The sequence below is a fragment of the Mus caroli genome, chromosome 7, assembly GCF_900094665.2.
Source record: "Mus caroli chromosome 7, CAROLI_EIJ_v1.1, whole genome shotgun sequence".
Lineage (NCBI taxonomy): Eukaryota > Metazoa > Chordata > Mammalia > Rodentia > Muridae > Mus > Mus caroli.
The window spans coordinates 105416242-105431334 of record NC_034576.1 but is presented as its reverse complement, the minus strand read 5'-3'; the positions used below and the strand labels follow the sequence as shown (position 1 = coordinate 105431334).

The window sequence follows — 15093 nt, the reverse complement described above, 5'->3', positions numbered from 1 at the left end:
GGATATATATTCAAGCCAATTCCATGGCCTGAACCCTAAAAATGTGAAAATGTTATTAGCTTCCTATCACAAATTTAGAATTCTTTCTGACAATAATCACCAATTCTTGTAGCTCTCATAGTTCATAGTAAGCATTCATTTCTCATTTTTTCTTTTTTTTTAAAAAGGGGGTATACTAATTATACCTTTTAAAGCATATGTAATATACATTGTATGCATATTTAATGTCATTCAAAGGTAAACGCTTTATACAGCATCCTAAGGCCTGAAACATGAAAGTTATGAACATTGAGACCACAATAAAATAGCCCATAATAAGCTTTGAAGAGGTCGGCAACCACAGGAAGGAAAGACAAAGCAGTTTNGAGGATGGAAAAACATTCGTGAACAGGTCATAAAGGGATATTTAGGCTGANACCAGATTAAAGTTAGGAAAAGCAAATGGAAAAAAGCAGAGGGGCCCTCTGTTCCCATTGCAATAGCCAAGTTGACACGCTACAAGCATCAATCTGTTCCAGTGGCCAGCGAGAAACCACAGCAAGACTAAGACAGAGAAAAGAAAGAACTAAATAAAATGTAGTGTGGAGTTGCTCACTCGTTAGACAAGAACTGCTAGATCATACAGAACTCCCTAAACTTTGTCACAGAATGCACTGCCTTGATGGAAGGGTATAGTTTTCCCTCTTGGGTCCTACTAAACAGTAGCTTCAAGTACTGATAAGCAGTCTCTGCCTGAGTACCCAGTGAATCCCCATGGGCCACTGTTACTATATCATCAAAGGAGAAGCCAGGAGAAAGCAGGGGATACAGGACACAGGACGTTGGTAAGAGTGATTTAAAGTGACTAAAATCTGCTCAGAACTGGTACCCACAGCAGTGGCTGGAATAAGATTTCAAGTGGCTTAAAAATAGATCCGGAGCTCTTGTCTCTAGCTGCATATGTATCAAAAGATGGCCTAGTCGGCCATCACTGCAAAGAGAGGCCCATTGGACTTGCAAACTTTATATGCCCCAGTACAGGGGAATCCTAGGGCCAAAAAGGGGAAGTGGGTGGGTAGGGGACTGGGGGGGTGGGTATGGGGACTTTTGGGATAGCATTGAAAATGTAAACGAGGAAAATACCTAATAAAAAAATAAATTAAAAAAAATAGATCAGGAACCTGCCTCTAGAGGTTTTACAGGTGTGGTGCTGTGCTGCAAGTATACCAGTAGGTGGCAGAGAGGAAAGATGCTATGACTACCTTCAGTGTTCTGCCCTGTGAGCATATGAATTATTAGTAGCCTAACACTCCGAAAAAGGTGAGCCCAAGATGACCACCAGTCCAACACCACACAAGCTTGCAGGGGATAGGGGGAGCCATACCCAAGATGACCTCTACCTGGTGCCATAATTCAAGGGTGGGGGGTTGTACTCCTGAAAACACTCCTGAGATGACCACAGACACTCAGAGGCCACAGGTGCCACTAAAAGGAGCAAGTGAGTGGTAATGGAAGAGAAAAAGAAACAGAAAGATGTGGGCACAATGAAGAGAGGCAGAACTGCAGACTTGTGAGTAGTGAGGAATAGCCTGATGTGAGTAGCCAGCAATGCCATCTGGGACCATGGTTGGGTCTTGGCCTATGCTGCCACCAGAGATCATGTCTGGGTCCATCCCTGTAGCAGCAGAGATATGTTACCACCAAAGGCCAGACAAATGTCCCTGGTTTGGGGATATGTTGATGTCTGAGGACTGTGCAGAACTGGTCCCACCCCTTGCCTGGGCATCTTGGGAGAGCTAGCCCAGGAACGTGACAGCAAGAAAGCTGATCCTACTCCTAGCCAGCTGCAGTACTATGGAGAGAGGGCCCCTGCACAGTGCAGGAGTTGTGTGTGAGCTGCTCCAGAGGGTTGGAGCATGGGAGAGCTGGCCCTGCCTCTTCTCTTCTGGGCAGTGACACAGACAAGGGATAGATCCCTCCCCTTCCTTTTGTCCTCTTCTTTTGCAGTGGTCAGGAGAGCTGATCCCATGGGATAATGAAAGGAGAACAGCTGTCACTGCCCCTCCCCTGCTGCAGTACTCAGGACAGCAGGCCCTGCACTTCACCTGAACAGCACCTGGGTGTGATACCATGGATAAAGATGAGCCATCCCCAAGGGCATGAGAGTGGGAGAACTGATTCTGTCCCTTGCTGGCCTGTAGGCCAGGCAGGGCAAGGCAAGAGAGCTTGCCCCGGTGGTGTGGGTGCAGGAGACCTGGTGGGCTGACCAGACCAGATACTCTTAGACCCAAATCCAGGGCTTTAAACTGTCCCATCCCAACATCTACCTCATCAAATGAACTGCTGAGGCACATGACGGGGCCAGTCCTACAGAGAGAAAACTACATGATCTCCATGACACTGAGAAACAACAGGATATCCCAGAGGAATCCCAGTGAGGTTCCAGTATTGATGGTATAACAGAAACCAAAGACCTTGTACCAGACCAACTCATTACAATGAGCACTTGCGAGCAAAGAAATATGGACTAAAGAGTATACTGTGAGACACACTTTAACACATTACACCTTCCACAATGAGATTTCTTTTTCTCTATTCAGGAGAGGTTACAAGATTAGAGGCGAGGTATGAAGAGAAGTGGAGATGAGTGGGATTGCGGTGCATGCTGTGAAATTCACAAAAAAAAAGAAAAGAAAAGTTAAAAACATAAAAAACGAAGTAAATCAGGAGATAAAGCTGACAAAACAACTTTTCCAGGCTTATTGACAAATAACTGATAAAAAACTGTGTCTGTGCAGTGCTAATCCATATTCTTACAAATGTATCTATTGTGAAATGGTTGAAAAAAGCCAATCAATATACCAATCATCTCACAGTTGTCATTTTTGTGGTGAGGACATTTAAGGTCTGTTCTCCAACAATTTCAAGCCTACAGTACATTATAATTATTGTCACTGTTGGGTTTCCCCTCTTTCATTGAAAATAGATCCTTTTCTCATACAATATATTCTGATCACACTTTCCTCTCCTACTCCTCCCAGATCTCCCCCCATCAATCTCTACCCTGTCCTCTCCCATCTGGATCTACTCCCTTTTTGTCTCTTTAGAAAACAAAAAGATCCTAAGACATAACAAAATTCCAAATGTTTAATTTTGCCAAATGAAGACTCGGGAGTCAGATGCTATGGTGAAGACCTGCTAGCTCAGAGAGGCCAAGAAACCCAGATGAGCTTCCTAGTCTACCAATGTCCCAGAAGGAAAAGGTCCCTTCTCCTTCTCTACTCTGTCTTGTATATCCTTCAACTCAAAGACTCCCTTTTCTCTTTCCTGGGTTTTCTTATGTTCACACCCTGTCATCTGGTTGCTTGCTCTGGCTCTTGACCTATGGTTGACTTTATTTAATCCTGTTTAAAGAAAGCTCTTGGGCCCCATTAAAAAATGGGGCTCAGAGCTAAACAAAGAATTCTCACCTGAGGAATACTGAATGGCTAAGAAGCACCTGAAAAAATGTTCAGCATCCTTAATCATCAGGGAAATGCAAATCAAAACAACCCTGAGATTCCACCTCACACCAGTCAGAATGGCTAAGATCAAAAATTCAGGTGACAGCAGATGCTGGCGAGGATGTGGAGAAAGAGGAACACTCCTCCATTGTTGGTGGGATTGCAAGCTTGTACAACCACTCTGGAAATCAGTCTGGAGGTTCCTCAGAAAATTGAACATAGTACTACTGGAGGATCCTGCAATACCTCTCCAGGCATATATCCAGAAGATGTTCCAACCGGTAAGGACACATGCTCCACTATGTTCATAGCAGCCTTATTTATAATAGCCAGAAGCTGGAAAGAACCCAGATGCCCCTCAACAGAGGAATGGATACAGAAAATGTGGTACATTTACACAATGGAGTACTACTCAGCTATTAAAAAGAATGAATTTATGAAATTCCTAGGCAAATGGATGGACTGGAGGGCATCATCCTGAGTGAGGTAACCCAATCACAAAAGAACTCACATGATATTTACTCACATGTATGATACATACTCACATGTATGTTAAGTGGATATTAGCCCAGAAACTTAGAATACCCAAGATATAGGATACAATTCGTGAAGCACAGGAGACTCAGGAGGAACAAAGACCAGGGTGTGGACACTTTGCCCCTTCTTAGAATTGGGAGCAGAACGCCCATGGAGGGAGTTGCAGAGACAAAGTTTGGAGCTGAGACGAAGGGGTGGACCGTCTAGAGACTGCCATATCCAGGAATCCATCCCATAATCAGCCTCCAAATGCTGACACCATTGCATACACTAGCGGAATTTTGCTAAAAGGACCCTGATATAGCTATCTCTTGTGAGACTATGCTGGGGCCTGGCAAACACAGAAGTGGATGCTCACAGTCAGCTATTGGATGGATCACAGGTCCCCCAATGGAGGAGCTAGAGAAAGTACCAAAGGAGCTGAGGGGATCTGCAGCCCTATGGGTGGAACAACAATAGGAACTAACCAGTGCCCCCCAGAGCTCGTGTCTCTAGCTGCATATGTATCAGAGGATGGCCTAGTCGGCCATCAGTGGAAAGAGAGGCCCATTGGTCGTGCAGACTTTATATGCCTCAGTGCAGGGGAACGCCAGGGAGGGGAAGTGGGAGTGGGTGGGAAAGGGAGTTGGGGGGGTGTGGGGGACTTTTGGGATAGCACTGGAGATGTGAATGAAGAAAGTACCTAATTTAAAAATAATAATAATAATAATAATAAAGAAAGTTCTTGGGTTAAAGGTGTGTGCTAGGGCTGAGCCACACCATAATGAGTAAATGTTTTTCAGTGAACAATTTCAGAGTTCACAGTGTCATCAAATATTCTGCAAATGTCCCATATTGTAGAGTTTATTAGTCCTACATAATTTTTATCTTTTCAACAACTCCTTTCCACCCTTCAGTATCTTGGAGGACTACCTATTTTGTTGTCAATTTCATCCATTTCTATGACTTGAACACTTTTATATTACACATGTAAGATCATTCAGTATCTATGTTTCTAAGTTTTGCTTATTTCTCTTAACATTATATTCTGTGTTCATCCATGCTATTGCCAATGGCTACATTTTCTCACTTTTGGACTGAATAATATTCCAGAGAGAGAATTACATTTCTGTAATCTACTTATCTATTGATAGACACAAATAATGTCATGGATATTGTGAATAACCCTGTAAAGAATATAGCCATACAGATAACTCTTCGTGAATTGAATTAATTTCCCTCGGGTATATGCCCAGTAGTAGGACTGATGGACCATACAATAGTTCTATTTTTAATTTTTGGAGAAAACACCTTACTGTTTTCTATAAAGATTGAATCATTATACGTATGCACCAATATATACAACAATTTATTTGTCTCTGAATCCTCATTGACATTTGCCATTTCTTATAGAGGAATTTTAAAACAGCAACATTGCTGCTCTAATCACATCCAATGACTTTCTAGATCTGTGTGATCTGGCTGGAATGCAGACATGCCCTTACTACACATCCTTAAATCCAAACAAGGACAGTCAAAGTGAAAAATCAGACAGAGATTTGACAGGATAGAATACTCCTAACTCTCATGAGAACAGCAGAAAGAGAAGTTATTTAAGAGGAAGCCAGAGGTTCAGACAGTTGGGAGTCAATTCCAATGAGTTCAGTTGAATGCAGACCAGTACAGTTAAGTGGAGGTCAGTTTAGTTCCATGTAGTCTGAATAGTTCAGTTTGTGGAACTCAGAGGTAGCTTTGCCAAGCAGAGCAATTGAGAAGCCAGTTTGAATCAGTCAGCTTGAAGAGGAGTTTGAGCCAGAATAGCTAAATTGGAACGGCTACCAGTGTTCAGAAAAAAAACTAGTAAAGGTGAGTTTATTCAGCAGTAAGCCTCTGAGATGACAATTACACCAGGTGAATAAAAATTACACTTACAATCTCTTCAACTAGTCTTTTTATTATTTTTTTTAATTTGCCATTCCATTCATTTACCTCTCAAACAATATCCCACTTCCCAGTTACCCCTTCACAAACAGCCTCATCCCACCTTCTGCCCTCTCCTCCCTCTCCTATGCTTCTATGAGGGTGCTCCCCCCCCATCCACCCTCTCCTGCCCCACTCCTCCAACATCCCCCTATGCTGGAGCATCACACCTCCTGGGGACCAAGGGCCTCCCCTCCCATTGATGTCAGACAATACCATCCTCTGCTAAACATGATTCTGGAGCCATGGATCCCACCCTGTACACTCCTTGGTTGGTGGTCTAGACCCTGGGAGCACTGGGTAGTCTGGCCAGCCAGCCGATATTGTTCTTCTATGGGGTTGTAATCTCCCTCTGTTCCTCCAGTCCTTTTGCCAGCTCCCCCACCAGAGACCCTGAGCTCAGTCTGATGATTGAGCAGTGGGGGAAGAGGAACTGGATATAGCCACTGGAGGTTCCCAGACACCAGGGATATGAGAGGCTCCCAGGACCCAATGGGGATGACTTTAGCTGAAATACCCAACACAAGAGAGATAGAACCTGTAGAGACTACTTCCAGTAGATAAGCATGGCCCCAGATTGAGGGATGGGACTGCCCATCCATCTCAAAGTTCTTAACCCAGAAATGTTCCTGTCCAATGGAAGAACAGGGACCAAACAAAATGGAACAAAGACTGAAGGAAGGACCAACCATGGACGGCCCCACCTGGGGATCCATCCTTTCTGTAGACATCAAACCTGACACTGTTGTTGCCAAGAGGAGCATGCTGATAGGAACCTGGTGTGGCTGTTCCTTGGGAGGTTCAACCAGTAATTTATCAGTGCAGGTGTGGATGCTTGGAGCCAACCATCATTTTATTATTTTTATAATAACTAACAGATATGAGGTGTCATCTCATTGTGGATTAAATTCCCCTGAAGATTAGTGATACTAAGTATCTTCTCGTGTACTCATTGTCCATCTATAAATATTCTTCTGGAAAATGTCTAGTCAAGACTCTCTCAACCATTCATTTAACTTGTTTTGTTATTGTTTGCGAGGATTAAAATTTTAGGGACTGAATTAGCCCATTTTTCCAATATGAAGTAGGTTATGGCTCCTTGTGATTTACAAGAGACCTTAGGATAATGCTGACATAGAGTTCTCTAACAACTGAGAGACATTGGGAGGAATCTCACATGTGGTGTGAAATAGAGAAAGCATTTGAATCCAAGTCTGGTAGGTTTGTTAGTCATGCTTTTTGCATTGTCTGAATTTTGTCATTATTTCACTTGCTTATTTGGTTATGTCAATCCTAAGATTGCCATGCCACAGAATCACTTAAGAGGTTCAAAATCTCACTCCTAGTCCTTTCAGATTGAGAGCTAAGAACTCAGCACAGTCTAGGCTGTTTAGAAATCTGCCCATACTTCCTCTAGAGCTTTCCCAGACTCCTTTACACTGGGTTTGACCACCACTGGGCTCCAACCCCATTGTTACTTATGCCTACTCTATGAAAATTCAGAAAAATCCTTTAGGACTCATCCTGTGCACTGGCCCAGAGAATACCTCAGGAATTCAATCAGAAGAATTTCAAATTCAGATGGACCATGGATGCTACTAGTCCCTGAAGACAACTCTAATTTGATGGATTGCTGTAAAGTCTATGATTCTGAACTCTCTTCCTCTGCATTTCAAAGCCAGCTCCAACTTTCCCAGTCCTGGAGGACCTGAGTAGAATTATACCTCTGTGACTCCTATCCTCCCTGGAGACATATGCTGCTGCTACAACTCCCTGTGCAGGGAGATAAATCTTGGTCACTCCACTGCAGACAGAATAACCTGGAACAATAGCCAGGGTGAATACCCAGGCCCCAGAATGGCTTTTTCTTCACTTCCCACATCAGACCATCAACAGACAGTCATCTGAGTTTGAATGGGGTACGTACCAAGGAAAGAGAAATCTTCTGGAACAAGAAACAATAGAAACTAGGAGAATTACTAACCAAAGTCCTGGAGTTTATAGCTCAGATGTGAATTGGAAGCTCACACTGTATTTCTAGTATTATGTAAAGAGAGGAAACAGATGATAAGTGTGTCCAGTTTTCTTCCCATCTGGCTCTTGTCCATCCTCTTGGTTATCCTTGTCAGCACTGGCATTTTTCCATAGACATTCCTGGTTATACTCTTCAGCTGAAATGGATCTCAGCATGCCTAGCAGTCGGTGAAAAATCAAGCTTACTACTGGGACTCTGATCCAAGTAGGGGAAGAGAGCTAGGTAGTCATAACTCTTGTCAAATTTCTCATTTCAGTGTTGTCCTCTTATTTCTTCGGCCCTTCTGTGTCTTCTGAACCTTCATTGCAGAACTTCCTGCAAGGGAAGATGACGTCCCTAAGACAGGGACTGCAATTTTTCCTATGAAACCACTCTATTGTCAATACCCAATGCTAATTTCTTAGTTCTCTTGAATCTGGTGAACTTCTTTAAAAATATGAAACCATCTGTGCCAGTTTCTTACTCTCTTCTGCTTTTACCATAAACTAACTTTTCATGATCCTTTTATTCCTCCCTGCTCTTCCATCATTGTGATGGCATCATAGTTGTGGAGAAAGTGAGATGAATATTTTACATAAATATCACATTTAAATCTTTTTTATTTATAATTATAGAGCAGTATTTATTTTCTAATGTGTATAATGGAAGTTCATAAGTAACTCAAAGTTGAGGAGAAATCATGGATATTTTCAATTGCATAATTTGCATAATTGCATAATTATAATTATCCCAATTGCAAAATTACCAATTCATGACTACTCTGCATGCTCCAATTATTTTGGAATCAATTTTTATTTTAAACTATCTACCTTTATTAAGACATAGCTACACAGATGTAATGTGACTCAATACACTGTAGCTATCAGTATCACTGATGCCCATTTGCCCTCCATGGCAAATGGCTGACTTGCTTTTATCCTTATGACCCCAGATGATTCTTTTTAATAGTTCCATGTTGACTAGTAGTTAACAATTTCCAGATTCATTTGTTATATTTTTCAATGTAAATTCCCAAAACCAAACAGTTTCCAATGAACATATACCTCCTTCCAGGTGACCACAGTATTTGAAGACCACATGTAGCCACCTGGACATTCCTCACAGCTGCATCAGACTTGTTAGCCTTTGCTTTCTCTCCATGAATGTATTCTGTCATTCTCCGCTCAGCTTCACAAAGAATAAGAAGGTACCTCTAGAATTTTTTCTTATTCTTGCAGTGTTATATATAACACCTAATATAATATGCACCTGCCTTTTCATTGGTATTTATTTCCTGGTCATGATAATTCATGTAGTCCTTTAATTTATCATAAAACATTTAATTATGCATTAAAGTATTTTTCTGTGTTCCATTTTACTTAATTCTATTCAAAAAGTTGTGGTTTTGATTCTACTATATAATGTATCATATATTCTCTAGTTCATTATCTCCATTTTACTTTGGTTATTCTTTTTAATTGATTTGTTAATATGCCTTATGTAACAGGAAGTTTTTCAGCCCCCACCCTACCACTACTTTGTTGTTTATGTCATCCTCTTCATTGATCTGCCATTTTGATTTTTTTTACTCTCTACTAACACAGACTGATTCTTTCTCTCATTTTAAAACTAATCAGAGCCGGGAGTGGTGGCGCATGCCTTTAATCCCAGCACTCAGGAGGCAGACGCAGGCAGATTTCTGAGTTCGAGGCCAGCCTGGTCTACAAAGTGAGTTCCAGGACAGCCAGGGCTACACAGAGAAACCCTGCCTCAAAAAAACAAAAAACAAAAAAACCCTAATCAGAAAACTTTGATACAGAATTCTCTTCCATTTCTTTTTCATGCATTTTTGTGAATAATTTTTTTCTTTTTAAATTTTATAGATTTTAACTAAAATATAATTCATTACTTATCTTTTACTTTTCCCTCTCTGGCACCTCCCAGGTACCTTCCTTTGAATCCTACCCATGACCCCAACGCTCAAACAGATCGTCTTTTTTTCCTATAATTATTGTTCCATATATGTATGCATATAAATATGCAAAAGTATACAAATACAACTGGCTGGATCCATTTTGTGTGTGTGTGTGTGTGTGTGTGTGTGTGTGTACATATGGTTTCAGGATAACCACTTCAAATCGAACAACCACTAGGGAGTCTTATCCATGGGAGGTGATAATTCTTCTACTCTTGAGTTATTAGGTGCCTGGAGTTCTTGATCTAAAGGTGGGACCCCATGAAATTTTCTCCTTCCACATGAACATGTCCATTGATATTGCCACTGTTTCTATAAAGTTTATGCAGCCATTTCTAAGGAAGATTTAACAGCAAAGTTGTTGGTATTCTGGCTCTTATTATTCACTGCCAGGTTCAATTGTGAAAAGACTACTGTTCTTCACATTTAACTGTTTCTTTGGTACTTAACACAAGGTTGAATTTATAGTTTCCTTTTATTTGACATTTCTTAATTTACTTAGTATGAAGGATATAGATGTGTAGATCAGAAACCAGACTGACAATTTTAGTCTCTACTTCCACCAAATTAGATCTAGGGATAAGCTAAGGTTTCAAGCTTGGCAACAAGCAACTTTACTCTCTGAGCCATCTTACCAGTCCTGTTTCTTCTTTAGACATTTTTTTTCTTCTGGACACATTAAAATTTTAAATCTGTTTCATATCTGTCACGATCATGGTTGGACCCATATCAACAGATATTATAGCCCATGTCTTTGGATAACTTCATCTTTTTACTTACGTTTCTTCAGAGACTGAAGACATCATATCTTCCTAGAGTCCTCAGCTGTCTCCAAGGATGATCCCTTCTAGGCCATTCATCAACATCTCCTTCTTCCAGCCACAGTCTTTTCTCATGATTGGCATCCCAGGACTAGAGTTTGCCCATGGCTGGATCTCCATCCCCTTCTCCTTCATGTACACTGTAGCACTCACTGGAAACTGCCTCATCCTCCTGGCTGTGAGGAGGACCCATAGCCTACACCAGCCCATGTACTACTTTCTGTCCATGCTAGCCCTAAGTGATGTGGGTCTCAGCTTGTCCACATTGCCTTCCACCCTGGCTGTGCTCTGGTTTGACTATCGTTCCATTGACTTCAATGCCTGTCTTGTCCAGATGTTCTTCTTACACTCCTTCTCTGTGTTGGAGTCCTCAGTGCTCTTGGCCATGTCATTTGACCGCTTTGTGGCTATCTCCAACCCACTGCGCTATGCATCTGTCCTCACTAACAATGTCATCATCAGGATCGGGGTGGCCATTGTAGCTCGAGCCACCCTGTCCCTATTCCCAGTGCCCTTCTTGCTGAAGCGACTGAACTACTGCCCTGGCAAGATCCTCCTGTCTCACTCATTCTGTTTCCATGCTGATGTCATGAAGCTGGCCTGTGCTGATATTACTGTCAACATCTTATATGGACTCTATGTGGTTCTGTCCACAGTGGGTGTAGACTCCTTGCTTATTGTCATGTCCTATTCCTTGATTCTTCACACAGTCATGGGGCTAGCCTCTCCCAGGGAGCGTGTCCGGACCCTCAACACATGTGTTTCCCATATCTTGGCTGTCCTGGTCTTCTACATTCCAGTCATAGGTGTGTCCATGATCCATCGTTTTGGAAAGCACCTGCCTCACATTGTTCATGCCCTGGTTGCATATGTGTACCTTGTGGTGCCTCCTGTGCTCAACCCCATCATCTACAGTGTCAAGTCCAAGCCCATCAGGGGAGCCATGTTCAAAGTGCTGAGAGGAAAAGACTAGACCTGATGACATTGCATGCTTATGAGATTGGGAGCCTGTGAAGTGTTTGGGGAAAGAAAATAATATACTTGGTGGATCAAGTCATACAGGTTACTTGGTTGTGTGTATCAACAATAAGTGTAAGACTTTGGTGAAAATTAATTCTATAATTGTTTACTATGGTTCTAGGGACCATGTCCTAGGCCTCTAACATACTACGAAAGCCCTCTACTACTGAGCTACATTCTCTGACCTGAAAATTTGTTCATTTGTTACCTCATTTATGTCACACAAATTTTCTTAAAGCCAATGTTTTCTGGCCCTGTTTTAGATTCCAGGAAAAGAATAATGGTTCCTACATTGCCTTTGTTTTGTAGACATTAAATTTCTAAAAATAAAAACATTTCATAAAATGTAATGGAATGTTGTTGAAAGTATGTACAGAGTCCTGGGTAAGCAGAGTCAAGTTTTTATCTGTTTATCTTTGTGTCCTTTCTGTGATTAAATGTGAATAATTATTTGATACAGTATTGCTAGTATCATTACATACTAAGTAGTATATGTCACAATATGTTGTAAAGGCCAATGAAGATTTTCCATTCTAGAAACTGAACTATTCATTTATTTATTACAACAAATCTTCTTGAAATTATTCTATTCTGATGCCTTTTCACCTGAGAAATTTTGACACAATCCTGAGCATGCATGTGTACTAAATAAGTATTGAAACCAGATATTTACTGATCAGAACTCATGGAAATTTTAATGTTAAAATATTTTGTATAAAAATGTAAATTTTTACCACTTACTAAACGTGAAAGCAATTTAGGTATTAATGAAATAGTCTTTCACATAAACAATTGTCTCAGCTGAGTATTTCAGACTGCAGACTATAAAGTACCTTTAAAAGTTTTCAGATCTAAGTGACATTTCTATTTTATAATGACCCCTGCTGAGAATATTGCTTTATAAATACATAGGACAAAATGGCAGAAGTACACTTAGAGCCATTTAAGAATTAAACTGAAGTCAGTAGGTCAAACAGTAGTACTTTAAAGTATTACATTATAGAATCCAAAGATAATACTCATTTAAAATTTCCTTTTGAAAAAATGATGGCCAGGCATAGTGGCACACGCCTTTAATCCCAGCGTTCGGGAGGCAGAGGCAGGTGGATTTCTGAGTTCCAGGCCAGCCTGGTCTACAGAGTGAGTTCCACGATAGCCAGGGCTACACAGAGAAACCCTGTCTCGAAAAAAAAACAAAAACCCAAAAAAAGATGATAAAAATATTCAAAGGCTTTCTTTTCTGTAATAAAAAACATTATGTTTCTATAAGAAGAAATTTTGTGTGCACAGAAAAACAAACAAACAAAAACCACAATACACTCAAAAGTGAAGCAAATTGTTGCAGGCTGTATTCACTAGAATTTGTGGTGTGGTAGCATATGCAATGACAAGTATACATGTGGTGTGTTCAGATACAAGCCAGCAATGAAGTCAAGTGGTTGCAATATGGGCTTATCTTCAGAAAGCCCTCCAATTCATTATTTGTTTCATCCTGAATGATATTTTGTTCACTGAGCATTCAGAAACTTAACTACTGTGGCCACATCCCAACATCTGGTCATGTCAACTCACATGGGAAGTTGACCTATATGTTTAAAAGTTAGGCTTAAAGCAAGTACTTTTATTTATGTATATTTTTAAGTTTCCAAGGTCTCAGAAGTAAAAACAAGAACTCATTTTTGACTTCAAGAATCTCACAGTCCATTGGAGTGGAGTTGGAGGTGGATAAGCAAGGAAGTCTAATGACAAACATGTCACTGATACTGGCTAAGGTTGAGAAGGAAGGGAATCATACATTTGTGAACTTTTGAGATTTTCTCTGTTCTGAATGGGCTCCTGAACAAAAGAGGGAGTGTGTATTTGGTGGATGATGAAATTTGAGCAGACATGAATAAGTAGAGAAATAAAAGTGGGAAGAGACTTAGGGAAAAGTCTTCTACCTACACAGTAAAACAAATAGCTATGACTAGACAAGAGTCAAGTGGCCAAGATAAACCTGGAAGGTAGTGCTCATGTATGTAGAACTTTTGCAGTCTGCCTCAAGCGTGCCTCAATCAATACCAGATTTTAAGCATGAACTACAGTCTGACCCTGGGTCAGGCTCCATTCTGGAAATAAAATTGGATTCTAAAAATATCCTGGTCCATTCATGCAGAATTTAATATCATCTGTTTTATAGTCTAATGGTGATCACTTTTTAACCACTTCCAAGTCAGTGAGGTTGATTTTCCTGATTTGTGCCTTTGTACCTAGTAGGTATCATGTTGGGGCTTGATAGAGACTCCCCACATTCCTCTACAATTGGCATCATAGCTTTACCTGTTACATGACACACATGCACAAGTGCTTATAGTGTACACTGTCTCACAGGCAAGTCTCTGTTCTAGGACCCTCTCAGAGCTGACATTCTGCTGTGTTACATGATGAACGAATTAAGAAAATGCCCCAGTACAGAGGAATGCCAGGGCTAAGAAGCAGGAGTGGGAGGGTAGGGGAGCAGGGCGGGCAGAGGGTATAGGGAACTTTGGGATATCATTTGAAATTTGAAATGTATATAAAGAAAATAACTAATAAAAATTGAAAAAAAAACATAACTCTCACCTCAAAAAAAAAAAATGTTAAGTGTATATGTGTTGTATCTGAAGCAAAGAAGACCGGCAAGGGCTGTAGCAATTGCTTGGTAGTAGGAGGTGCAGAAGCTGATAAACTGTCTTTATTTTTGAGAAAGTGGGCGCAGGACAAAAAGAATTCAACATATAAGAACATCACTCATGTGGCAGGTGTTAAGTTTGTGAGTTCATCAAAATGTTCTGTATTACGGGATTCATAACATCACAATTTCCTGGTTTCCAACAATTTGGCAAGTGATCACAGTGTTCATCGTTAAGTTTTATGTTTCTTCACTTTTGAACCTATCGTGATCAAAGCTTTCTTTCTAAAAATATATCTACACTACTTTCTTTTTTAATTTTTATGGGTTATTTTATTTATTTACATTTCAAATGTTATCTCCCTTCCAGGTTCTGCCCCCCACTGCTAACCCACATCCCACCCGCCCTTCCCCCTGCTTCTATGAGGGTGCTCCCCTACTCAACACCCCCTCCTGCCTAACCGCCCTAGCATTCCCCTACACTGGAATATAAAGCCTTCACAGGACCAAGGGCCTCCCCTCCCACTGAGGCCAGACAAGGCAATCCTCAGCTACATATGTGGCTGGAGCCATGGATCCCTCCATGTGTACTCTTTGGTTGGTGGTTTAGTCCCTTGGATCTCTGGGGGGGGGGG

General features: G+C 41.1%; 1 protein-coding gene and 1 non-coding gene across 2 annotated transcripts; both read left to right on the top strand.

Moving 5' to 3' along the window:
• The first annotated feature begins 1159 nt into the window (after positions 1-1159).
• LOC115031653 lies at positions 1160-1290 on the top strand. Its single transcript, XR_003837321.1, has one exon. It is a non-coding gene; the product is annotated as a small nucleolar RNA SNORA17 (small nucleolar RNA).
• A 9498-nt stretch (positions 1291-10788) lies between these two features.
• LOC110298850 (olfactory receptor 51I2-like) lies at positions 10789-11797 on the top strand. Its single transcript, XM_021168373.1, has one exon. It carries the CDS (start codon positions 10805-10807, stop codon positions 11759-11761), a length of 957 nt encoding a protein of 318 aa, XP_021024032.1. The 5' UTR covers positions 10789-10804; the 3' UTR covers positions 11762-11797.
• Positions 11798-15093: the final 3296 nt, after the last annotated feature.

Coding starts and splice junctions, on each gene's coding strand:
- LOC110298850 (XM_021168373.1), top strand. CDS start 10,805: ATGATCCCTTCTAGGCCATTCATCAACATCTCCTTCTTCCAGCCACAG.